The sequence below is a fragment of the Electrophorus electricus genome, chromosome 8 (assembly GCF_013358815.1).
Source record: "Electrophorus electricus isolate fEleEle1 chromosome 8, fEleEle1.pri, whole genome shotgun sequence".
Classification (NCBI taxonomy): domain Eukaryota; kingdom Metazoa; phylum Chordata; class Actinopteri; order Gymnotiformes; family Gymnotidae; genus Electrophorus; species Electrophorus electricus.
Window position 1 is genome coordinate 16,382,854 of NC_049542.1, and position 24,696 is coordinate 16,407,549.

Sequence of the window (24,696 nt, forward strand, 5' to 3'; positions counted from 1 at the left end):
AACCAAGTTAACTACCTTGATGCACCTGTCATCAAACTTCAGGTTGAATAGTAAAAATATTGTTCATCATGACACATTACATTAAATAACGGTATCCTGTAATCCTGTGGATGTGGGACTGGATCTCAACTGAGAGGGGGGGGAGGGGTCTGTCAGTTGTACTTCTTCGAATTTTCACTGTTTTCAATCTTACCTTAAGACTTTTTAGTATCACAATAATTGTAAATTTAAGGAACACCTATCAGTAGATCTAAATAGGTAATCTGATCCTAACCAGGAATACTACTTTTAAAAGACATCCGATAAGTTTATATTTCTTAATAGTCAGAGACCTGAGACAACTGAGAAAGATTCTATAATAGCAATAGCCAGAAGTATAGTGGCATCTTTAAGAAATTGAGAGGCATCATCAGCAGGCTGATGATTTCTCACTTTATAATCTGAATTCACTTTAAATTAGTAGCTTTAGTGTGTGTGCAAATATGTTAGGCTGCAAGCAAAACAGATGGGGGAAACTGGCAGCCTTGCCTAACACTCCTATTTATATTGAATCTCTAGGAAGTTTCATGTTTCAAAATAATAGAACTATTCCCATTAGGATATAAAGCTCTGGCTTTCCTAAAGAAAAAAAAATTTATAAAGTCTAGTCAACTAAAATTAAAATTGTGCTCCACCATGTCAAATGCCTTATAAAAGTCCAAGAAAAGAAGAAAGCTTTCGTCAGTGATCAAATTAGAATAATCTCAAATATCCAATACTAAATGTATGCTAGTTGAAATGTGCCTTTTGCTCTTAAAGCCTAATTGTGACTTATTGGTTATAGAATTAAGGACACATTTTTAAAAGCAAGTATTGATGCTAATGTTTTGTAATCATTATTTAACATATTAATTGGACAATTATCAAAAAATAACTATTTTTAAAGTTTGTAATAACCACTTACCATTTTTTCAGTGAATAGATAAAAAGGGGGCAAGTATATCTGAATTTTGTTTAGAAAATTTCATTACCTGGAGATTTATTTTCTAATAGCAGTAGTCATCTCCTCTAGTAGTAGTCAGTTGCAGTGACTAATTGGAGAATTGGCAGTTACAGAATAAGCACAATAAATAGACCTGTAAAGCTTCGCACTAATTTTTTAAAAATGGGAATTTCTACATAGGTCATTAGTAACAGAAGCATTAACATTTAGCTGTAGGAGTCTTATTTGATCTAGATTTTTTATTTTTTTTTATGAAGAGTTCTGCTCACTTTTTATAGCCACCTAATTGTGGACTTAACAAAAGTACCTTCAGCTTTGGACTTATATCTCATCAAACACATTATGCAGTTCAGCAAACTGAATCTGTTCTTTCAGTGGATCTTCTTTTCCCTCAATGAAGGCTTAAAAATCCTCCTTGAAAGATTTGAGGTAAACACAGTTCTTGGCCTGCCTTCGCACTGCACTCCTCATCCTCCAAGCTGTGAACTGAGCTATGATCGGTCATGTGTGGAGGTCAGATGTATGTTTTCATCCAAAGCAATAAACATTGTGAGAGCAAAACGGATTCTACAGGTAGGACAGTCTGACAATTCTTAATGTTTTCCAAACACACATTATTTCTCATTTCTAGAAACACCATGAAATTTCAAATGGCAATGTCTGGAAAAGATTTGAGGTCATTAATTCGCTGCTGTAATATCCCGACTAGCATTTCAGTCCCCACAATATGGGCCTCAAGAGTGGAAACCTTTTTAGCTATCTCCTTGACTTCAGCAAAAGCTACATCAGTTTTGCCACTCAGCTTGATGTTCAGGCAGCTTGGACTCCACCCAGGCCTCATAAGAGTATCTCATGGAACCGTGAGCTAGGAGGCTAGCATACTTCTTGTGGACATAATGTTCACCTGGATTTGGAGAATTATATGCCATTGCAGAGAAAAAGAACAACCACAGACATCACAATGAGGGCTTAGCCTGGCATGTCACACCCATGCCCAGCTAGCAGTGACCCTTATATGAGTGGGGGGCAGGACATCCTGAGTACTTTCAGATAAGTTCGGGGCTGATAGTTGTAGTTGTGGTAAGAGGTCTGGCTAAGTACTTCTTTTGCAGGCTTTGGAGAACAATGTGGATAACTCAGTCCAGGCCAGTTTCAGCAAGACGATTTGTCACTATTCGGTCAAACATGAAGACTACATTTACGTTACCAATCTGACGTGACTCAAATCCAGTTTTTCTTTTAATCCGATCGAGCAAATGTAACTTAACAGTGTGGGGTCTAATGCGAACATAGCCAAAATACGAGCAGCAGTCAAAAATCTTATTCTCTCAACACGAGGGGACATGAAAAGTAACGGCAATTTGTTTCTCCGTGGGACTAACATTATCAGACGATCAATGAGTTAGGTGAAACCAGTAGTTAATTCGGTCTATAATTTTCTCGGGAGATCAAACAAAAAACCGATATGGTCGATCCGAACGGAAATGAAATCGCAACGGAGCACCTGTAAAAGAAGAAATGTAATTCCAGCATTTATGCCAAACCTGTCGCACGCTTGTTTGCACTCACACCATGTATCATACCAAGTACAAACTATGAATTTAAAATTCAGCTAGATCAATATTCCAAAACTTCATTCGGTGTCTTGATTGTCGGGTGAAATCCAAACAAATCATAGCCAATGCACTGAATGTGTAAATTCAGAAAATAAGACGTTTTAAGATCAGAGTTTTATTTCAAAACGTACATTTTTGCCGAACAGAAGATAAACTTATTTACATTCTTTTAATTTACAACGAAACAGTAACTTGTTACAACGCTGTTCTACAGCCACCTAGTGGTAGAGTATATTTACAAAGCGCTTTCTTCTTGTCTGCTCCTTACAACCTGCCGTAGTAAGACCACCCTAGCATCAGAGATGGTGTTAGCAACCAGTAGCTATTTGTGTAGTAGCCAGCTAGCTATGCATAGCTAGCCTGTTAATAATCTAGCTAGTAATCTATGAACAGAGGAGCATTTACCTTTCAGTGCTGACTGTATTGTTGGTTTCGTAAACATGACCTCATACAATCCATCTGTTTTTCTTCTCATGGTCAATGGGCAAATCGAGGGAGCTAATGTAAATTATTTGCTACTACCGTAGATCTGCTAAATAGCTAGCTAACTAACATTACTAGTTAAGCATTAGCTAAGTTATTTGGCTTGCTGACAATCGTGAATTTGCACGAAGTAGCTAAAAGCTAACTTATGTTTGTCTTATATTTCCTCTGCTTTTGATTCAAGTTCCCGGAATACGATGATTTATACTGCAAATACTGTTTTGTGTACGGACACGACTGGGCACCTACGTCAGTAAGTGAAAAAGGCTTTAATTGAATTCATGGTTCTTTTTAAGTTAGCAGGTTCTGGTAATGAACGGATAGTTCCTTAGTCATTACAAAGAGTGCTATAGTTTATTCTTTTTATTTGCAGGGTCTGGAGGAGGGAATATCTCAGATAACATCAAAGGGAAGGGATTCCTCTAGAAGTTTGGTGTGGAACTTTCCACTGGACATCACTTTCAAAAGCACCAACCCATTTGGCTGTATGTTTACTATATCTGAGTTTTCTTTGTATCTGCATCAAAGTACAACAGTAGAATGGCATTGTTTATATTGCTGTGGCTTTTTAAAGTCATGTTTATTATATACTTTACTTTTCTGCAGTTTAGAACAAATATGACTATGTTCTTCTGTGTGATTTTTCAGGGCCTCAGATTGTGGTCAGTGTGTATGGCCCAGATTCATTTGGAAATGATGTTGTCAGAGGTTATGGAGCAGTACATGTTCCGTTTAGCCCTGGAACGTGAGTAGGCCCTATACTGGTGTAGGGAAAAGCTTGCATTATCATATTTGGTCTATTTGCTATATGCGAGGGTAACAAATTATTTTTCCAGACACACAAGGACCATTCCAATGTTTGTTCCTGAATCCACCTCAAGACTGCAGAAATTCACAAGGTAGGAAAAAGGTGTAGCCTTTATTCTTGTCAAATGTATGCACACTTTGACTACTACTGAATGCAGCTGACAACAAATGAAATTCAGAGGACAGCTTGAAACACTGCGTGTGTTTTAAAGCACAGCACACTGCATAACAGAACTTGTAACGTTTCATTTGAGCAGAATTTACACAATTCAGTGAGATGTAAACATTCATCTATTATCTTTCCAATTATTGCTGCTAGTGTTTCAAATAGCTGTTTATAATCCTGGCTACAAATAGGAGTATGAACATTCTGGGTTTAATCTCATATCTTTCAGTCCCATATTGTAAATTTCATCGTTGATTTACATGCTTAAATATGAATTGCATTATATAAAATGTTGTTGTCCTTAGCTGGTTGATGGGCAGACGTCCAGAGTATACAGATCCCAAGGTTGTTGCCCAAGGAGAGGGCAGAGAAGGTAGGGTCATGCCATGCATCTTTACTTTTTATTTCCTCACTCATGTACCATAACTTGCTGCAGTTTCTTCTGCATTGTAATGTAGCTCAGTGAGAGTGCTGCATTCTTATACTTTCAGTAACTAGGGTGCGCTCCCAGGGCTTTGTAACACTACAGTTCAACATTGTTACCAAGGACATGAAGAAGCTGGGTTATGACACTACCTCCACAGAGCAAGCACCTGCCATGCATCTGTCCAGAACAGAGCAACCTTATGGAAGCTGATGTGAGCTACAGCCGCTAACATGTTTCATGTACAAAGTGTTATTCCAAATTAGTTACTTTAAGTTATTTCTGTAAATGTATGAAAGGTATAGATATTTTACTATGGTGTCTATGTATGTGTAATAAACACTTCAGGTGTAACAAGAATCTACCATTATACACAGTTGTCATTTGCTGTGTTTATTAATAGTATTAACAGACTGAAATCAAATGTCAGTGATGCAGTTTATTATTCCATTGCAGCTACAGGTCCTTTAGCACTTGCTGTGATTTAGACAGCATTGAAACATCACAGCTCATGTGAAATTTCCTACAAAACCATTACAGAAATAAGGTACAGAACATGTTACAATAGAACAAATGATAAATTATATTATACAGTTATAATGCCAACAAGTTGAGCACATCCATAAAAAGCAGCCTGCTCCCAGTAATATGAGACAGTTTGAGACAGTAAATATACAGACAACATGAAACAAATAAGGGTGTTTATGCATGTTCACAAAGTTAGTCCTCCACAATAAATGCATAATGAGTATATGGAAACAGAAAACAATACACAAACAGCAAAATGACAGGACAAACTGAGCTCGATATTGTGTGTCAGTAAAAGCAAAAACATGGCAAAACTAGTTTGCATAACTTTTAACAAAAGATTTCCATTTTGATAACCAATTGTTTGTGATGCTCATCAGCAAGGAGTATGATTTTGCAGAATCTGGGTCTGCTTTAGCCATAGTGTCCATCACAAGGGCACTCCATATAGTTTAAAGCTGTCCTTCCCTGGAAGCCTGAGTATGGTTGTGGATTGATGACTGAGTACACCCAGGCTCTGCTACACAGCTGCACTGAGGCAGTGCTACCACAGCATTTCCAGCAGATGTCACATAAAATGGACAGTTCAAAAGTGTTTTTATATACATCAGAGATGATCCAAACCAGGAACAGCAAGGGTTGGGCCAATAATTAAAAAGTATATCTACAAAACTGCAACAGCAGATAGATCACAAGCACTGACTTTGGTAACTACTTTTGGGCAAAAGACTGAATTCTTGTGCTTGTGGGCTGGTACTACTGCCACTGGATGAAAACAATATTTAAAAATTATATAGAAGTCTGGAAATTATTAGACTTCTGTATTTTCATTTACCAAGCCAATTATCTATAATGTCAAAGTATACATAAAAATGCATCAATATCTGACTCAAAAGTAGATTGTTAATATTTCATTTAAAGTTTACATATCAAACTTTGGACATAAAATCAGGGCCAGTTATGAGCTAAGGGATTAGAGGGTTGAGATTCTGAGCATTTGGGGTAGTTTACACTGTAAATCCCCTTCCATCACTTTTATAGATGACGACCTTCAAATGTATTTCAAGACCACAGCTCAATAAAGGAAAAAAAAAAAGCGAAAATAATGCCCTATGCCTACTCAAGAACCCCCCCCCCCCCGGTCATATCATATGTAATGTTTAAAATGTTCCAACTCATCCTAACACTATTATCTGAACATTTGTCACACGTGTTTTTGAAATGGCAAGCACTGATAAAATGCTTTATTTTTTAAAGTGTATATGAACTGATGGTATAACGCAGCAATGACTGGTTATATCAGCTAACAGCAAGATGCATTTGAACCTGATGAAAATAGTTTACCCCCGTCTTCCCAGTTCCCTTTGTTCAAATAGATTTTCCAGAAATATAAATTAAAAAAATTATGAAACAGAAAACAATGCAGACTGTTGGGTACTCACTGCAGAGTAACTCAAAAAAGCTAGTCAGCTGAAGACTAATTACATTTGTATTGAATAGCTGTCACCATAAGGATAGGATGAGAAACTGTGCAAAGAGTGAGCTTTACAACAGTACTACACAGTACTGAACCAAAACAACCCATTCAACCAACTGACGATCTCTAAGGATATGAAAAAGTAACAAAACAGGCTTCTGTTTAAAAGTAACCATAATAAGATATGGTAACATTCACCATCATGCATTAAAAAACGGATAAAAACAACCCACATCTCAACTTCAGTATGAAGTTCATCTTTCTATACATCAGATTTGGAATCACTGTAACATGCTACTGTGACAATGCCTCCAAAACATTAGCATTTCCAAACTGTGTGCCACGTGGGATTTTTTCCCCCCTTTCTTTTTCTTGTCTTTTCCTTTTTTACACCCTGGTACATAGTTCATGTCTTTTACAAACAGCCGATCATTGTTTGTCAAGCTAAGGAATAATGGTGAGCCAACAGTCAAAAGAAAAGAAAAAAGAAAAATCAGAGCATGTGCAAAATCCCTGCTTAGAACATCAAAATCATTACCATGTAAACTGATAGTGTCCTCTAAACTGTGTCTACTTATGCGTACTGTAAATACACATAGTGTATATGCACTGCGTAGAACATGTAGGCTGCTTTGATTAAAAAGGGTTAGCTTTAGCAATTATACAGCTTTAAAAGACTAAAATTAGAAAAACAAAAAAAATAAACCAGAATCCCTAGAGATTACTCCTCCAATAAGAAAAATATGCAATCAAAAGAAGTTAAAAACCGGGACCTCTTTGAATGCGAGGCTGTCTTTTGGAAAGCACCTGCATTACTAAGAGTGGTGAGAAGTCACACCTAGAAACACAGTAATCAATCGCTGACAGTCCATTTGAAGAAATTTAGAAAAATAAAATACCATTCATTCTATGGTACCTACCTCCAACAGGCAGAAGTGAGCATCTGCTGCCAATGTAAAAAGTGTAAACACCAGTGCTACTCCAGAAATTCTCAAAATAGCACATCGGTCTGGGAATCACAACAGACTATGCTGTCTATATCACAGGAGAGATGGGGCTGGGGACCAGGCAATGATAGCCTTTATTGTTCTTCACAAAAGGAAGGGGTTAGTGGTGCCACCAGCCTGGGTTGCAGTGCCTGTAGGCTGCAATGGTCCACTCATGAGGGACTGAGGCATTGACATGGAGCCTGGTATACCCATACTTGGCATCATCTGGCCTATGGGGGCGAGGGGTGCCATTCCACCCACGGGCACCATAGCGACAGAGCCAGTAGGTGGCAGAGAAGACAGAGGCATGGGGTCATTGCTTCTTGGGGTCAGGCTGCCAAAGCCCGAGCTGCTCACACCCATCATGGGGCTCACTCTCATCTGGTTGAGGGTGGGTGGCTGTGGCTGGTTAACTTGGAAGGGGTTGACCTGAGCTGCAGGAGCAGGAGCCCCTCCTAGAGAAAATGAGGGACAAGGGAAAAAGGCCATGAGATAAAGCAAAATTTCAGGACTATTGTCATGTTCCGAGTCTTGCCCAAGAAATCTACTAAGAGGACATTTTGTGCATCAATCACTTTGAAAGTCTTCAGCAATAAAAACAGGTAATTGGAAAAGGTAAAAACAAACTCAATTTACAGTCAGTAACTAAGGTGTGTGAACATGTACCTCCAGCAAGGAAAGGATTGGAGGCAGGCGTTGGTTGAGGAGGCTTGGTGACCAGAGAGTCTAGGTTTACCAGGGCAGCATTGGGACCCAGGAAAGACTCAGGGGTTTTTCTAGTTGTGGCACTTGAATGCAAATCAAAAAGGTCGGGGCTAGCAGACTTGCTGGTCTGCAAGGGCAATGATGAACTTCCTTTGCCATCTCCTACAAACCAGTGTTTAACAGACACCAAGTCATGTAGAACAATGTGTTTAATGTGCTTTTTGAAAAATAACCTAAAATGAGGACCTGCATAAAAAAATATTGATGAATGGTCTACCTGTCATCAATGAAGTACGCAGACTGTCAAACTCTGAGAGGTCTTCCTTAGAGGTACCGTTCGGTGTGGAAAAAAGATCAAAAGAGCCTATTGGTACAATAAAAAAATTAAATAAAATAGAAGAGGAAGAGCTTGACAACAACAAAATTACTGGTTTATATTTACCCCAGAACCAACTAAAAACCAGAGAAGTGTTCCACAAATACAGTACTGTCACCCAACTACTTAACTAGGCAGCAAGGGTTAACCTGCATCTAAAACACTAACAAACACCAGTACAATTAAAAATTGATGCAGTTTCTTTTTTAAGACTTTTTCAGCATCATAATGCCTTGAAACATAATAAGGACATCTGTCCACAGATGTTCAGAACACCCCAAGCCCCCCTTTCACACAAAGACACGCACACAACACTGTGGTACTGTGTATATGGGTACACACACATGTACACTGGTACCATTTGTTTTCATTTTCAGTTCACTTGCTTTGCCTAAAGCATGCATCTACCTGGGCCAGAAGCTTTGGGGCGTGTGGCAGGCCCTGAGCCCCAGGGATCAGCAGCTGCAGAGGCAGGGCTTGACCCCCAGGGGTCACTGCTCTTTATGGGAGTGACTGAAGCCCCTGCAGTGGGTAACCCCCAGGGATCCACAGGCGCTGTTGGCTTAGGAGTAGCACCTGCAGACACACACAAATCCGCGTTCTGGCTGGTAAGAGCTGGCAGGTTCTCACCTTTTTAGTGTGCTACAAAATCTGTTGCCAGTCCAGTCAGGGATTCACAACTCATTTTCTTTTTATTCTACAAACCAAGGACCCAATGCTTACCCACTTCCTGACTCCCACCCACAAATGAAAATGTCATTTTTGGATTATTACTTGTCCTAAAACCAAAAACAGAGGAATTCATAGACAAGAAACTCTAGCAATAATAAACAAACAAAAAGAAATGCACACAACAACTGTTTGGTCATGTAGTCTGGCATTCCTCACATACCCCTTAAATGGGATAACTAGGGAAAAATAAATAAAGTTACATATTTAGAAAATAATAGTCACGAATCAATCATTGTTATGACTGCAGGCTGGAAAACAACATGTTCTTTTATATAGCTCTGGAATGTGTGATTCAGCCAGGAGTTTTGTTGGCAAAACCTAAAGTGGTTGGTTTCCACTCCTGAAACTTTAGGACATATGCTGTGTGCGGGAGAGTGGAGAGAGCAAGCAGAGGAAGAGGCATTCTTAACAGGCATGCCAGGCACTGCACCTGCAAATCTGCATACTGAGCCTCTTTGTTTAGCACACACAGGAATGCACTACTACCAGCCGAGCTGCATTTCTCAGCCTCCCTGCAGCTTTCAGCTACACAGAGGCACGGCACGGGAGGGGAATGGAAAGAGCAAGTGACCAACAGTGAGAGTGAGAGATAGCATGAAAGAGAGTAGTAGGCAAAGAGAGGAGGGCTTGCTGAGCCTGAGGGGAAACCATTTGTCAACACCAGAATTAAAAACAGGCCAAAAGAATGCCTCCAACTATTCCAGAATCCTGATGCAAAATGCTGTTAACAAGGGGTTAACATAAATCAATATCCTATTATTGGAACTAAACAAATGCTGTGTGTGTGTGTGTGTCTAAACATCATACCATAACTCTGCCAGGGATCCGAAGCAGGGGCGGCTGCTGCCCCTGCCCCCGCCCCCCATGGGTCAACTGGGCGGTCAGGGACTGCGTCCATCAGATCCATCAGAGATGACTGTGGAGGCTGACACACACACACACACACACACACACACACACACACACACACACACACACACACACACACACACACACACACACACACACACACTTAGAGCTTGCAGCTGAGTTCTTATAATAAATAAGTCAGAATGCTGCACATAAGACTAAAGACTAGTGAACCACAGCCTAAGTAAGTATACTCACAGGACACAGAAAGTCCGCAATAAACAAATAAATAACCAAATAAACAAATAGGGGAAGAAAGGAAAGCATTCGTTGAATTAATAAAAATATACATTCTTCAAAACAAATCTGGACAAATTACAAGATAATAGCAATGAGCAGAAATGCATTAGCTGCCCAAAGGAAGGTGTTTTATTGAGGGCTCATCAATAGCTTAGTGGGCCCAGGAAGACAGCGCTTACCTGCTTTTTCTTTTGGGGCATTTTTGTTGTGCTAGAGTCCTTACGACTTTCTTCCAAGGCCATCTGGAGCCGCAGGTCATCACCACGGCGCATCCTCTCCTCCTAAGCACACACAGGCGCACACACTTGGATGATGCTATAAATATACATTCTATTACATCTGTTTAACACAATTAAGGGCTGTGGATCACTCCATAACCACTGTACTAAAATAATCATGACATTATGTCTAGGCACTCCTGAATAATACATGACATCACTTTCATTTGACTAGCACTTAAGCCTCAAGCACAAATCAATAGCATGATGAAACTGCCAGCCAATCAAAAGGTGACAACACAATTAGGCACACCCAGCCATCGACCCCCACCTCCAACTACAATATGAGGAAACAAAGGAAGATCTTGCCAAGTAATCATGATGCATTTCCTTGAGGAGGCACTAATGTAGTCTTTATCTGAAGATGGAGCAGTACACCACTTAGCATTTGGAAAGCCATCTCTGAACCCATTACAGCTTCCAGGAAGTTTCTGGCCTGAAAGAGAGACAGTGCTATTCCTAGCTGAGCATGGGGAATTATTGCAATATCTAAGGAGCAAGCAACCCACATGACAATTCAGAGCAAGCCAGTATGAGGACGACTGACAGAATTACCCAAGAAAGCCACTTTTGAGTGCTTTGTTCCAGAGCTCAGTGAGAAGGCTCACACATTCTTTTACATGTTGTAAATGCTAGACCACAGGGATTCCTAATACAGAGTTCTCAAGGAACTCAAAACCACACAAATAAGACAATTAGTGCATGCTTTGCAGGGAAGGGTCCAAACCAAAGGCTACGTGCTTCTAGGTGCCGTGAAAACCAAGGTCCTGAGGACTTAGAGTAGAACATCCAACAGAACACGTAAGGTTCCGAGTAGCCCCTCGCCTGCTGAAGCCTCCAACGGGGCCTGCCTCTTATTTTTATATGGAAATTTATCCCAGATGTACAGGCCCTGAACACACTTCCTGCACAGAGCTCTTAGAGCACTAACAACAGACCAGCCTACCATTGCCCTCAGGGCTTCAGGGAAGCTTACACTTCCCGTGCTATCGATTGACCCTCACTTCATCACTACTGCAACACGTGTAATCACTGCCCCTAAACCCAGCAAGACATGCGGATGCATTGCTTCTATCCTAAGCGAACAATACCCCCACGCTCACTCGGCTCCAGCAGAGGAGAAGAAATCTGGTCGGCCGATCTGTGTAATCAGTAATCGGCAAGAAGAGGAGGCTTGCAGATGGGGGAGGTCATATTTCTTTCAAACACTGCCTCATGTTTTAAAGTCTCACTCTCAGAACAGACCTGAACTGCAGTAAAGCAGTCTGAGTGCTACCCTATACGCATGTTATGAAGCGTTTTCTAGAAGCGGTAGAATGTGCCATCAATATGCAAGTAGTTGCTTGCCTATACACATACAAAACCAAACCCTCAGAACTGCCAAAAGCATAGACATTCTAAATCAGCAGTGCCATACTGCCAACAAAGTTCCAAGGAATAAGCAAGAATGAGCTTTTTTTATTCAAAGCTCTTTACACCTGGGGGCAATCATCTGCGCTCTGGTGCCTGTGTGGACTTGTCCACTCCAACTTCAATGTAATTGTCTTCTTGACCTGTGCGCTACACCTACTGCAGCATTTGATGACACCATAACATATACATTGTCTACATGCATTTATAGGCAAATATACATTCTTTGCACTGTGTTTTGATCTGCTTCTACAGACAAAAGTCCAAAATGTAAAAAAAGGACATATGAAACCTTGTTTCCTTTTGAATTGTTTTTGAAGAGTTCAATGTAACAGGTAAATGACTGCTACAGTGACCACATATTGAGTCAGGTGGCATAGCTCCTGCTTTAGTAAGATGTGTGTAGACCAGCCCTAACCCTGCTCTAGGATCAGTTGTACGTGAGCATACAGCATACCTGCTCTGCTGCTTCCCTGCTCATTGCCAGCGCCAGCTGCAGCTGTAGCTCCTCCTCTCCACTGGTCTGTGGGCGGGCCTGCTCCAGTTCTGATGATGCATTGGGTGATGTGGCTGAAGGAAAGGGGGGGGGAACAAAAAAAAAAAAAACAACTCAAGATCAGACTGTAGACTGCACAATTAACACACATTATAAGCAACTGTAGAATGAACACACATTATAAGCAAGAGTGATGTGAACAGGAACAAAAGGTTGTTTTCAGTTATTAGCTCTTGCACTGTTGTTCCCACTATGGAACATAATGAGAGTGGGCAGTTATGGCACATACCCCAAAAAAGAGCTTGGAATATTTGATGGGTCTGTAATTATCCCAAAAGACCCATAATCTTCTATCAGCCTTTTAAAAAATACATTAGTCACTCTCTAAACTATTTAAGCCTTCTGAACACATGATTTAAAAAAAAACATTTTATTTATTTGTTTATTTGTTTGTTTGTTTATTTCACATGCATACATATACACACACACACAAAAAAAATAATAATTAATAAATAAAGCCGACACCCGATGTTCCAGATTATTCCACAGCACTGTAACTACAAATATTCATGATCAGGAAAGAACAAGACAGAAATTAAAAGGTTGCCAAGACAATCTAATCTTCTGTGTACTGGACCACATGGATAGAATGAGTGGACGAAGCCTGTCCATCACATCTTCTGGCCCAGAGTGTGTGGTATTGAGGCCTGGACCTATGGCGTGACAGCGCTGGCGAGGCCAGAGTGAAGGATTACAGGCCTACAGTAAAACCAGTGCAGACCACTTCTAAGGAACCAAGTTTTCACTTTCCATACTGAGGCAACTTCAGTGATTCTTACTAGATATGCAAACTCATGTAAATGGTTTTAACCCTGACTAAAGAAAAATTACTGGGATTATTTATAGAGCCATTTCAGGCCAGTGCAGGTTAGAGGAAAATATTTGGTAAGGCTCTGACCTTTTAAAGCTTCCTCATTAGCCTGAGCTGGCTGATTGAAAAGCAGTAGTGATCAATAAACTGCATTCCTATCCATAACTCAAGTCCATCCTGATCCCTTTCTTTCCTCACTATTGACCAGTGAGAGAGAGAGAGAGAGAGAGAGAGAGAGAGAGAGAGAGAGAGAGAGAGAGAGAGAGAGAGAGAGAGAGAGAGAGAGAGAGAGAGAGAGAGAGAGAGAGAGAGAGAGAGCGAGCATCATGCCACCGTGTGCTAAAGCAGCTGGGCACAATTTCCTGGTTTCAAACCCCACCGGCAAAGGGTCCATCTGTGTGGGAGCAGGGGCAGAGGCAAGGTCACTGAGGGAACATGGGCGTGGAGCATTGCAACATCCCATCCTGCGTCACCAGCGACTCTCTGCCCCGCCCACGTTAGGACTGGAAATATGACTCAAGACAGGAGCTGAGCCCAGTCAGTTGGGCAACCTTGCACCTTCACATGCAGCTGACTGACCACGAGCACTTACAGCACTCCTCCCTGACAGCAAGGGTAACTGCTTCTTTTTCCTTGTCTTTTCATTTTTCTAATTCTTACCCAATTCCATTTCACCCACTTTACTACTGTACAACTGCTATTAGTGTGGGAAGGGGACAGGTAACATTGAATTCCATCAGAACAGGTAAATTCAGTGTGTGGCGTCACTCAGGCATCATTGGACAGGTGAGTACACTTTAGCGAGAGTAGTAACTCCCTGATTCTGTATACCAGTCATATTCAAATCTGGACCTTAAATCCCTATCCACTCCTGGATTCTGGAATATCTTACAATTGATTAAATGATTAATGCAAATGGTTGGGCACCCGTTACATTGGACCCCCAGGTAAATGGATGGGTAGTAAAATCAGCAGGGTTCGATCTGACCTGTGATTTGAACCCAGTAAAAAGCATAGACAACTGTGAACTTTTGTTCATGAATAGTTGTGGAACCAAACTCTGATACCACTGATGAGTTGCAAACTTCCTAAACCACCTGAGATCCAGCAAAATCAGCTTTTTCCTTTGCACCACATGACTAGCACATCAGACACAATGAGGATTCCATCAGCTATTACAGTCACAAAAACATACCACAGATATCCCAGACTCTCTACAGATACCTCTTGCATTATACACATTTCAACCTGCTAACATTCAAATGCAAAGAAGGGGCTTTGAACTTGTGTTAGTGAATACAAGACACGCAGGCCTTTAATCTCAGGAAGGATATTTCAAAGGTCCATATGGGACCAAGATGGTACCACTGGCTAAGAATAAAACAGCTGAATGAGAAAGGCTGGAGATGTCCAACTGTAGAAGCTTCTGGTAGTGAGCTTGTGCCGTGTCAATCAGCTACAAGTGGAACAAAAAGAAAGATTAAGAGAAAGAAAAAGCCAGCTGACATTTCAGTGGTGGTGTGGTTTCTAATAATTGCCTTTAGTTTATAGACCTAGAAAAGCACCAAAGTGCCCCCCCCCCCCCCCACACACACACACACACACACACACACACACACACACACACACACACACAGCAAAGGAGGTCACTGAGCTTTGATATGAATCAATAAGATTAACACAAGGGCAAATCAACTCATATTGAAAATGTTCTAGAAAATCATACTGAAGATAAAGTGGAAACTACAGAGGAAATCTGACATCATAAAATGACTCAAAGCCAAAATGAGACATGTAAATGTTATTATAGATATTTCCATCAGCTGTTCTACTACACTTATGTATTCCCTTAGGCAACACAGAACGATCTAACTAAATACCTAACAAACTAACTGAATGAATTCAACACTAGATATATTATTTAACTTATGAGCAAGCATACATGTTCGGTCACTGTGTCCATAAAATCCCTGTAAAAAGTATCTTATGATAACTGACAGATACCAGACAATGTCAGATAAAGGCTAGAATAGTTTACTGCAGCTCACCTAGACTTCACTGCTTTATTTAGTTAGTTACACTAGTCATGATGCTGGAATACTGTTCATTATCTCCTACATTCCAGATATGGCTACCTTAAAGGCTCAGTAAACTATGATTACCCCCAGACCATTCACAGATGTGCCACACCAGATGTCCAGAGATTATACAGTTATATCTTATGCCATTTTAGTGCCCCTCATTATGTAACAGTACATTTTTTAAACTTCATATTCAATGCAATTTTTGTCCTAAATGAATGCAATGAAGTGTGAATTAGACTTAACAGAAGGCCCATTTACAGCTTCTGGAAGGACAATACCAGGAAACTTCCACAGGAATACAAAACATGCCGCTGTTATCACCCTGGTTTTTCTTGTATTCATCTTTTTTTTTTTTTTAATCAATGACTCAGCTACTTGCATTTCCATTTTTATGAAAAGCACACCAAGTGAAACACTAGCTCCCCCACTGACTTCCACCCCAAAACCCCCAAAACTGGTCAAAAGCTGATCTGGGTCAAAAAGATGAGACTGAAGGGAGGCCTCCCATCACCACATGTTAACACAATGACTGTATTCCATGTTCAACCTTCACCTATTCCTTTTCTGTAGGTTGAGTAAACTCTTCTGAGACTGGCTTCCTGAGATAGACTATCAAATTCTTTAGTCATGGGTTGGGAGTGGGGCGGGACAGAAGAGAGATGGATCTTACTTCCTCTGCCAAGTACAAGAGCACAGATTAGTGTAGCGCACCTCAGAGAGTTCAGGAATCCTGCCTTGCTGAAAGCAGGACATGACAAATGAAATGGAAGGCACAAAGCAGCTCAGAGGACTCCCACGACCAGTAATGCTGGGAAAAGTGTGGCAGCGTAGCTGAGGAGCCATGGGCCGAAAAAAGCAATAGCACACACATGGCTTTCAACTCTCCAGTTTATAGGATTATTTCATGCAGGCTCTGCCATGAGAGTACCCAGTGGAGGCCATGCTAATCTGAGGCTAGGCTGGCCCAAGAGGACACTACTGTGCTCTGCATCCTAACAATAGCATTCTAACCAGAATGACTCAACAAACTCTTATAAATCTACCGAATTCTTCAGTTGTTCTTTCTACAAGGTTTACGTGGAATGGACTGAAAACCCTAACTGATGTGGGTTGTATTTAACATTTCTTATTGTAAAGCCTCATTCATGAGAAACATAACACAAATCACACATTGCTACTGCCTTACAAAGACCAATTCACACCTCTGTATCTTAGCAACAGCTGACCACATTAAGCCAAATTCTCTCAAAACAACCAGCATTTTCTCCTACTTGACTGTTTAAAATGTTTTATGCTTTTCAGTCTTACATAGGCCATAAAATAAGTTCACAGTGCATTCCATTGGTCAGCAAACTTACACCCATGATAGGATGCTGGTGAGCCCTCTGAGCGGCCATACTCCTCTGAGTAGCTGGTGGACAGGTTGGGCTGGCTTGAACCGCGGCCGAAGCCCATCTGGTGGCTGCTGCCCACACTCGTGGCCACCTGGGCCATTCGTTCCTTAGTTTTGAGCGCCTGTGAGCGCTCACCCTTGAGCCGGTCATCATCCTTTAGCAGCACCACCAGCTGCTTGGATTTCTCCCGCACATTGATGCCCTGGTCCTTGCCGTCACGGTCAATGTACTGGAAGTCCTTGAGCGTCTGGATGGCGAAGATGTTCTCCCTGCACTGCAGCGCCACACGCTCAGAGCCCGTCTTGATCAGGTAGTCCAACAGCGTGAGTGCCTTGTACACGTGACGCCAGTTTTTGCCATGGTCGTTCAGCCTCTTCCAGATCATGCTCATGATCTCAGAGAAGGCCACCACATTGTACGTGAGGTCGGAAATCTCTGACATCAGAGAGCTGGACGGGCCCCAGGGGTCATTGGAAGTCGCCTCCCTGACCTTTTTTTCTGCCTCGGAGTAATTATTCACAACATTTTTCATTTGTCTCCTAATTGTAGAGCTCGGCATAGTGTGGTATCGTTCGTCAAAATCCTTGCAAAAAGAAAAATATGCTTGAAAGAAAGTAGTTTTTATTCCTCAAAAAACAAAAAATAAAGTAGCTCTTGCTCTTCTGTCAGTTTTCAAAGAAGTTCAGATTTATGAAAGCTTTTAACAAGTCCAAATGTGCGCTTCCTGTTTCAACAATTCCCTGGGTCACTTGGTGCCTGTTAAAACCATTTCCACACAGAGCTGGAAATCAGCATGGCGAATTCCTCCATTACCTGGAACAAAAAAAGTTAAATACATATTGAAATAGTCTAAAGGTTATTTGACTAAAGGTAACTTATTTACACCATATACCAACACACCATTTAAAGAAATATTCCACAGCTGTAGTGATGTTTGCAGGAAAGGATTTATGCTTATGACCTTAGGGCAAAATTCTTTGAACCATATGCCCTTTGCATCAAAGATGCATATGCAGCCAAAGTCTAGCAAGCACATTTCCTGACAGCACTTGCTGTACCTCACCTTTAAAACATTCCCCATAGTCAGATAGAGAGAAATAGGTCACAGCTGTGCACTTTCCAAACACAGAATGTGTAGTAGGCTCCCATCCAGGTAATGGAACATTACCAGCAAACACACACAGTTACGCACACACACAGTTCACATTACAGCACTGAGAATCACAGGGTGGCTCAAGGCTTGACGTGGTTCCTGTTACACATCTTACGGTAATAAGACACTACCGGCATGTGGGGAGTCTCATTTCCCAAAAGTAACTGCACCATGCTGTGCTCTCCTTTTCTGACAGAAGCATGCATAATCAGTCTATGGAAATGACCGCCATAAGTTCATTATTAAGTAAAAATGCATCAGTGCATCCAGTAATTACTAAATCTATGTAAACATGTCCTTCTTATTTCATTTTACATTTAACTGTGTCAGTGTGCTCTTCTCAAAGCTTACATTAAGCCTATACTTCTCATGATTCCAATACATTACTTTCCAGATTTAAATTAAAAAGTCTAGCTCTCAGACTACTGTGCTGTAGACACTTCAGTATTTTACTAAACAAGGACCCACTTGGCAATGATAATGACATGTTAATCCTACAGCCACAAGCTGAAGAGGATGTGGAACAGTAGCAAACAACAATTTGGGATGTCCCATAAGTTCATTAAAAAAGTTACTGAAATGTGACTGCAGTACAACCTCTCTGCAGACCACCCCACCACCACCCTACTAGCACCACCTCCCCCAAGTCTGCATACACATGAATACAGCCAGGCCCTAATGAAACATCTGCTGCTTTAATCACCTATTCAGGCCCAGCACACAAGAGGAAGAGAGGGGCGACTGTATCAGTGCTGGAACAAAGCCCCAGCAGCCCTCGCTGTGACCGGGGGCCCAGGAAGCCAGCACACAGGCTGGGTCTGTTTGAGGATCTAGGCCACACAGTGGCCTCTACCATACTAAACAACAGGTCAGGTCTGAGCACTGCCAATATCAAGGCAACTCAGTGATTGGCGTTGAACGGAAGCCAAGCACCAGGCAGAACGGGTTCAGTTAGTAGCAGATTGAGAATGAGTGGCTGGCTATACTGACTTTACTTTCACACCAAAGAACTATGACTAGGAATTCCTTGTTGCAAGACTGAGCTCCCAAATGACCAAATTAAAATCTTGAAGCGAGAATTCTAAACTAGAACACTTACTGTCAGATAAACCAGGGGCTGCTGTTGCCAGGGTCATAGCTTTGGGAAGGGAATCTGAACTTGAGAGAACTTTCAAATGAATGAGATTTTAAGCATCTCACCCATTTATAAGACACCTCCACTTGCTGGTGTTTAACAGGTGACATATGAAAAACAAAACATGCCATTTTTCTAATTAATTTATCCGGTCTACTCGTTAAAGACTAAAAGAACAGCATAATTCAGATTCCCTACCTTAAAGCAAATTAGACAAACAGAAAAAAATAAGTACCCCACGTGACCTTTTGTTTTGCTTCATGTTTTTGCTGAGTCATAATGGGTTTTGCTTTCAGATGAACAAAATGAATTCTGCATGCTACTAATACTACTCATGAAGTGATCTGATGAAAAGAAAACTCTACAATCTAAACATGAATAAGTTCATTAAATAGCAAGCCAAGGTAAACTGCATTTAATGGGTATTATACTGAATATACTATATTTTAACCATTATTAACTCTGTGCTGATCATTTAGAAACTTCTGTCACTATTATAAATTGACAGACTTGCCATAAATGGTTGGTTAATCAGTTGAGGCAACCATAATTAGGGGCCTTTTTGAATAAATCAATAAATAATTTTGGGGGGGTTATAACCCATCCTTGAGCCACTCTCAGACAACGGGTCATTCTCTGCAATATTTACATGCACCAATTCCCTGCACCAATTTCTGATTGGAGTTTTTAAGGCCCCCGGTCTTTAAAAGCTCTGATGTGGGAATGAGTGCTTTGGGAGTTATTACACACTGTTGTGTATAATTCACACATAGGTGAGTGTGTTGACTGTATACATAGCATGGCCAAAAAGGACAAAGAACACTTTTGTCCAATTGTATTTTCAAGTAAAATTCTATATAACAGAAGAAACAAGATCGATCACTCAAACACAGATTTTTTTTGTTAAGACTGATGACAAAGGAAGTGAAAAAATGAAAAGAAAATATCAGAAAATCCATTTTAACAATCATTTTTCTAAATGTTACTTAGTAACACTTAGTAATCATAGTAATCTTCAACTTGGTGGTCATCTAAAATAAATTTGATATATTATTCATAAACAATCATGCAATGCTACTCCACAGGAACTGAATCCCTACCAATCCATAACTGCCTGCAAGTAAGGCAGTGTGAATACTAATATCTCTGGCTAAACCACTGCATACCCATGGGAGTGAGAGTGCAATTCCCTTGCACAGGTGTGCAGCTGAATGTCCTGATATGGTTGAACTTTGACAAGGAAAAAGGGAGGCATGTGCCAGCAAGCCCTGAGTTTTAGTAGCTTCATTATACAAGAAGTGAAAAAGAACACATGGGGCAAAATGAATGAAGCAGCACTATATAGAAGGGAATAGAGGGTTCTGCTTAAAACGTCTGCACCACACCCCATTACCAGTAAAACCAGAAGGTACTATAGGTGTTTTTAAAACATTAGCCACGAAGGCCTAAATAATACCTCTATTTTTACTACTGCTGCTACTACTAACAGTAATAGCAAGAGCGTTTCCTAGAACAAAACAAGCATAAAATTCTGATAACATGCATGAGTTAGATAGAAAAAACGAGAATTAACCTGTTCTGGCAGTTCGATGTTCTGTAACTTTTCAAAAATAGATCTTAAGTTCAGCGTTTATAGCTTTGTCAATTAATAGCCGAGTAGCTTCTGCATTTATATAACCTAACTGTTGTGTTGCACAATGAGCACCGCTTGCTCTATTGTCCTCCACAGACCCCGCATGCCATGCAAAACAATGCAGAACATGGAATGGGATCGTGTCGACTACGCATGGGTCACGGACCCTGGTCACACGACAGAAAAATATTCTCCATACACGGGTGTGTCCACTCAGTGACCCAGTGGATGACCGGAGCGGGAACTCATGGAATGCCTATATTATTTCACAGTGTAAATTCAGAATAATTTAGCTCCAATAGGCTAGCTACATATTAAGCAACGCTTCTTGTGGCAATGTTGGTCTAGTCACATGCAATAACTAGTGTTAAACATACCCCTCCACTCTACAAGACTTCACGACGAATGTCGCCTACATAAAACTTTTTCAAAATATGCATCCAACTAATGAACAGCAACTTGTGAATCTGTGGGAATGTTGTGTTCAGTATTAGTAGCAAATTTGAACGAGCCAAAGCTAAGCAAATATCTAACCAGCGAATCTAGAGCTCTCATATGGAATTATAAAATTAAAACAACGTTAGCTGGCTACTTGCACGAAGCTCGCTAGCTCGCTAGATTACACGAATATGACAAATAAGACACCATATGAAGCATAAATTAATTTGATTTCACAAAATCACGTTTTCCTATTGAATATTAGCTAGGTGAACGTGTTTTAATGACAGAAACCGTCTGGGCGTACGCATATAGTTAGCTAGCTAGCTAACGCTAGATATGATAGCCAAATTAGCTAGTTAGCGTTAGCCTGTTTGCTAGCAAGTACGTTAGCTAACTATCTTGGGTTGTTAAACCTACTACGGAGCAATAATTTGAGTGACCTAACCCTAGTTAGCGTTAACCAACGCTAGTTAACCAAGTTAGATACATGTAGCAAAACAGCAGAGATAACATAATGCTGAAATGACGCTGCATGTAATGTTGCAACGTTTAATTAATACCACAAAATATGTAACAGCACAGCTAAACATTAGTGTTCAAAATGTTGATAACAGATACACATACATACACACACACACATACACATTATATATATATATATATATATATATATATATATATATATATATATATATATATATATATATATATATATTACACACATTTAGCTAGTTAGCAAGCAAGGCAGTGACAGAATATGCATGAAAAGTTCAAGCAGATGTTAAGACAATGTTAGCAGTAGTTGCCTCGAGAACTATTTCTATCCCGTCAGATAGTTGGCCAACACGTTGTCTAGTCGAGATTTTAAAATAAAGATAAATTAATATTTAATTTTCAAATGATAAAATATAACTAGCTGGCTAACTAACGCGTTAATCAACATAAAAATGAAGTAAACGAGCGTCGTTAAGACAGCAGGTTTTCATAGCTGTCGTGCTAGCCACAACTTGACGAACGTCGCTATCAAGCTGTCTTAAAGGTATTTCCTAATATTAGCTAGCAAGCTAGCTAGAGCGCCAATAACCATCCAGTAGCTAAACTACCATAGATTGTTTTATATAAAACGAGCTTGTTGGAAATCTAGTTAGCCAACTTGATCATCTCGCCAGTGACAATGGTTGATCGGTGCTTTTTGGAGATACAAACAAACTAGTCATGGGTCACGTAGTTCTCTAGCACTTCAAACACACAGGACCAGCTAGCCAAGCTTGCTAGTTAGCGAGCCATCACTATCCTAAAATAACAAAACAGAAACTTACCAATCCCTCCGTGGTGTTAAATCAAGATTCGGTAACGCTAATTGTCCGGGAACAATACCCGGCTTACGCACCGGGTAAATCTATGAGGAAATTTTGCTTCCTTTCTTAAATTTACTCAACTTCATCAAAGTATCTTGCTGGGACTCTGTTAGTGTTTGTGTATGAAGCTTGCTGGCAGGCAGGCTACACGTCGCCGTTTGCGCTGGCCCCGCTAGTCTGGTCCGTATTTGAGGAGACAGTGCGACACCCACACTGTCCAACATGGCGGACGAACTGATAGACTTCCGAGAGTGCAAGCGCAAAGGGTGTGACCAGATTGAGTGGGTTCTACGAGTCATCTTATAATTAATTTATTTCTTTAATATTTTTCCTAGTATATGCTTAGATTGTTACTGACTATCAGAGAGAATACTTTCAGAAACTCCGGTGCTGGTTTTCAGTAAACCTAAAACACTATAAATAAAACACTCTTCTCATTTAGAACATTCCGGTGGCAAACGTCACCCCACCGGTCCAGTGAATACTGATAGCCGGAGCCGTTTCCGTCTGATGAAAGCAACAATTCTAGCTATTAATAAAATGCTAAAGTGAAAAGCTGTATGCACCTTTTTACATAAAGGTGATGGCACATTGATGCTTCAGGAGTTCAAATCAGCTTTCTTTACCTGTCGAAATTCAACATGAGTTTTTGAAAAACGACACTATTATATTAATTTCAAGAACAATCTTTTGAACCGTTGTTAACCTTTTTGTATCTTGCACATATAAAGCCAGCGTAGCCGTGTCTTTAAGCCACTTCCGTTTTAAAGCCTATTTATATTACATGTGACATCACACAATTTGCATCGTCAGAGATATCTCATATGGATAACACTTCATACGCTATGCATGTATTTCCCATCTGATCAGAAGTAACGCTTCCACAATGCTTTTAGTTTTTTTTTTCTTTCCATGACTAACAAGAATACAACGAATATAATAACATTTTGAACCCTGGCTTTGTATAGTCACTAAACAAGCTACATTTTCACATCGTTCTGTGCATCATAGTTGTCCATGCTGTCTTTTCATAAGAGTATCCTAAACACACACACACACACACACACAGACACACACACACACAAACACACCGGGAAGTATCATAAATAATTAATCTGCAGGATAAATTCAAGTAGCCCAGTGCCTAGAAATGTTCAGTAAAACCTCTTGGCCTTGCCCATCATTGCTGCTGTACAGCAAATATGGATAATTGTTGATGGCTTTCAACAGTCCTGTCTCTTTCCAGCTACTATAGAAAAGAGAAAGCACTTTTTCTATGTTATGGTGGCGCCTGTCTAACTAATCTTAGTTACTGTTGTCATATTCATCACATTCCTTGATCTTCGGGTGTTCTGTGTCTTCCTTGTATAGGCCCTAATACAATGACTATTCCCTACTGAATCTCACTATAGAAAAAAAAATTGGTTCTATAATCCAAACTAGTTCTCTAATCCAAGCTACTTTGTGTGCACTTGTGTGGCCCCAAATGTTACATAAGCACCCTGCCAGATATATATAGGACTTTTTTTTTTTGAAAGAAATATGTTTGACTTTAGTAGCAAACTAGTTTACATTGACAAGCACTTTCATATTTCATATTTATACACAGTTGTACTGAATGCCATGATATTTGAATAGGTTTTTATAAACTTGTCTTAGTGAAATTTTACATTAGACCAATATGATTATGTTTTTATCCATAATTGCTTGCACAATGTGTTGTAACAGCAAATGGTAAACCTGGGATTTACTCCAGTATTATTTAGTAATGACTTAATTCTGGTCACAAACCTCCAGAAATGAAGCTATGCTGCAGGGAGGAGTAATGTTGAAAAACTAATGACAGACATTCACCAGTAGAGGGCTGCATCTTACAAGTCATTTCATAACAGAGTCACTTCAAGTCAACTACAATTCAGAGTACATGAAAAATCCAAAGTTGTCCCTTGAACTGGACAACCTATATTTTAAAATAACAACAACAACAATAGTATTTATTACTATTATTA

At 40.2% G+C, this 24,696-nt stretch overlaps 2 protein-coding genes across 3 annotated transcripts; one reads left to right on the top strand and one right to left on the bottom strand.

The window, feature by feature from the left end:
• The first annotated feature begins 2,882 nt into the window (after positions 1-2,882).
• On the top strand, positions 2,883-4,850 carry b9d1 (B9 protein domain 1). Its single transcript, XM_027022193.2, has 7 exons — positions 2,883-3,101; positions 3,266-3,334; positions 3,455-3,566; positions 3,730-3,826; positions 3,918-3,980; positions 4,360-4,427; positions 4,546-4,850. Exons 1-7 carry the CDS (start codon positions 3,039-3,041, stop codon positions 4,689-4,691), a joined length of 618 nt encoding a protein of 205 aa, XP_026877994.2. The 5' UTR covers positions 2,883-3,038; the 3' UTR covers positions 4,692-4,850.
• A 47-nt stretch (positions 4,851-4,897) lies between these two features.
• epn2 (epsin 2) lies at positions 4,898-22,900 on the bottom strand. 2 transcript variants are annotated; one of them, XM_027022192.2, is made up of 9 exons: positions 22,649-22,900; positions 16,932-17,780; positions 12,580-12,692; positions 10,614-10,715; positions 10,093-10,201; positions 8,962-9,129; positions 8,455-8,541; positions 8,139-8,339; positions 4,898-7,927 (listed from the first exon to the last, which is right to left on the bottom strand). In XM_027022192.2, the coding sequence occupies exons 2-9, from the start codon at positions 17,524-17,526 to the stop codon at positions 7,575-7,577; spliced, it is 1,728 nt and encodes a 575-aa protein (XP_026877993.2). In that variant the 5' UTR covers positions 17,527-17,780; positions 22,649-22,900; the 3' UTR covers positions 4,898-7,574. The 2 variants fall into 2 exon arrangements, with proteins under 2 accessions (XP_026877993.2, XP_026877992.2); XM_027022191.2 differs by having other exon boundaries at positions 10,093-10,210.
• Between the last annotated feature and the right edge of the window lie 1,796 nt (positions 22,901-24,696).

Coding starts and splice junctions, on each gene's coding strand:
- epn2 (XM_027022191.2), bottom strand. CDS start 17,526: ATGCCGAGCTCTACAATTAGGAGACAAATGAAAAATGTTGTGAATAAT. Junction 8,542..8,961: donor CCCCAAAGCTTCTGGCCCAG/GTAGATGCATGC, acceptor TTGTACCAATAG/GCTCTTTTGATCTTTTTTCC. Junction 7,928..8,138: donor CAATCCTTTCCTTGCTGGAG/GTACATGTTCAC, acceptor CATTTTCTCTAG/GAGGGGCTCCTGCTCCTGCA.
- b9d1 (XM_027022193.2), top strand. CDS start 3,039: ATGACCTCATACAATCCATCTGTTTTTCTTCTCATGGTCAATGGGCAA. Junction 3,827..3,917: donor GTTCCGTTTAGCCCTGGAAC/GTGAGTAGGCCC, acceptor TTATTTTTCCAG/ACACACAAGGACCATTCCAA. Junction 3,981..4,359: donor AGACTGCAGAAATTCACAAG/GTAGGAAAAAGG, acceptor TGTTGTCCTTAG/CTGGTTGATGGGCAGACGTC.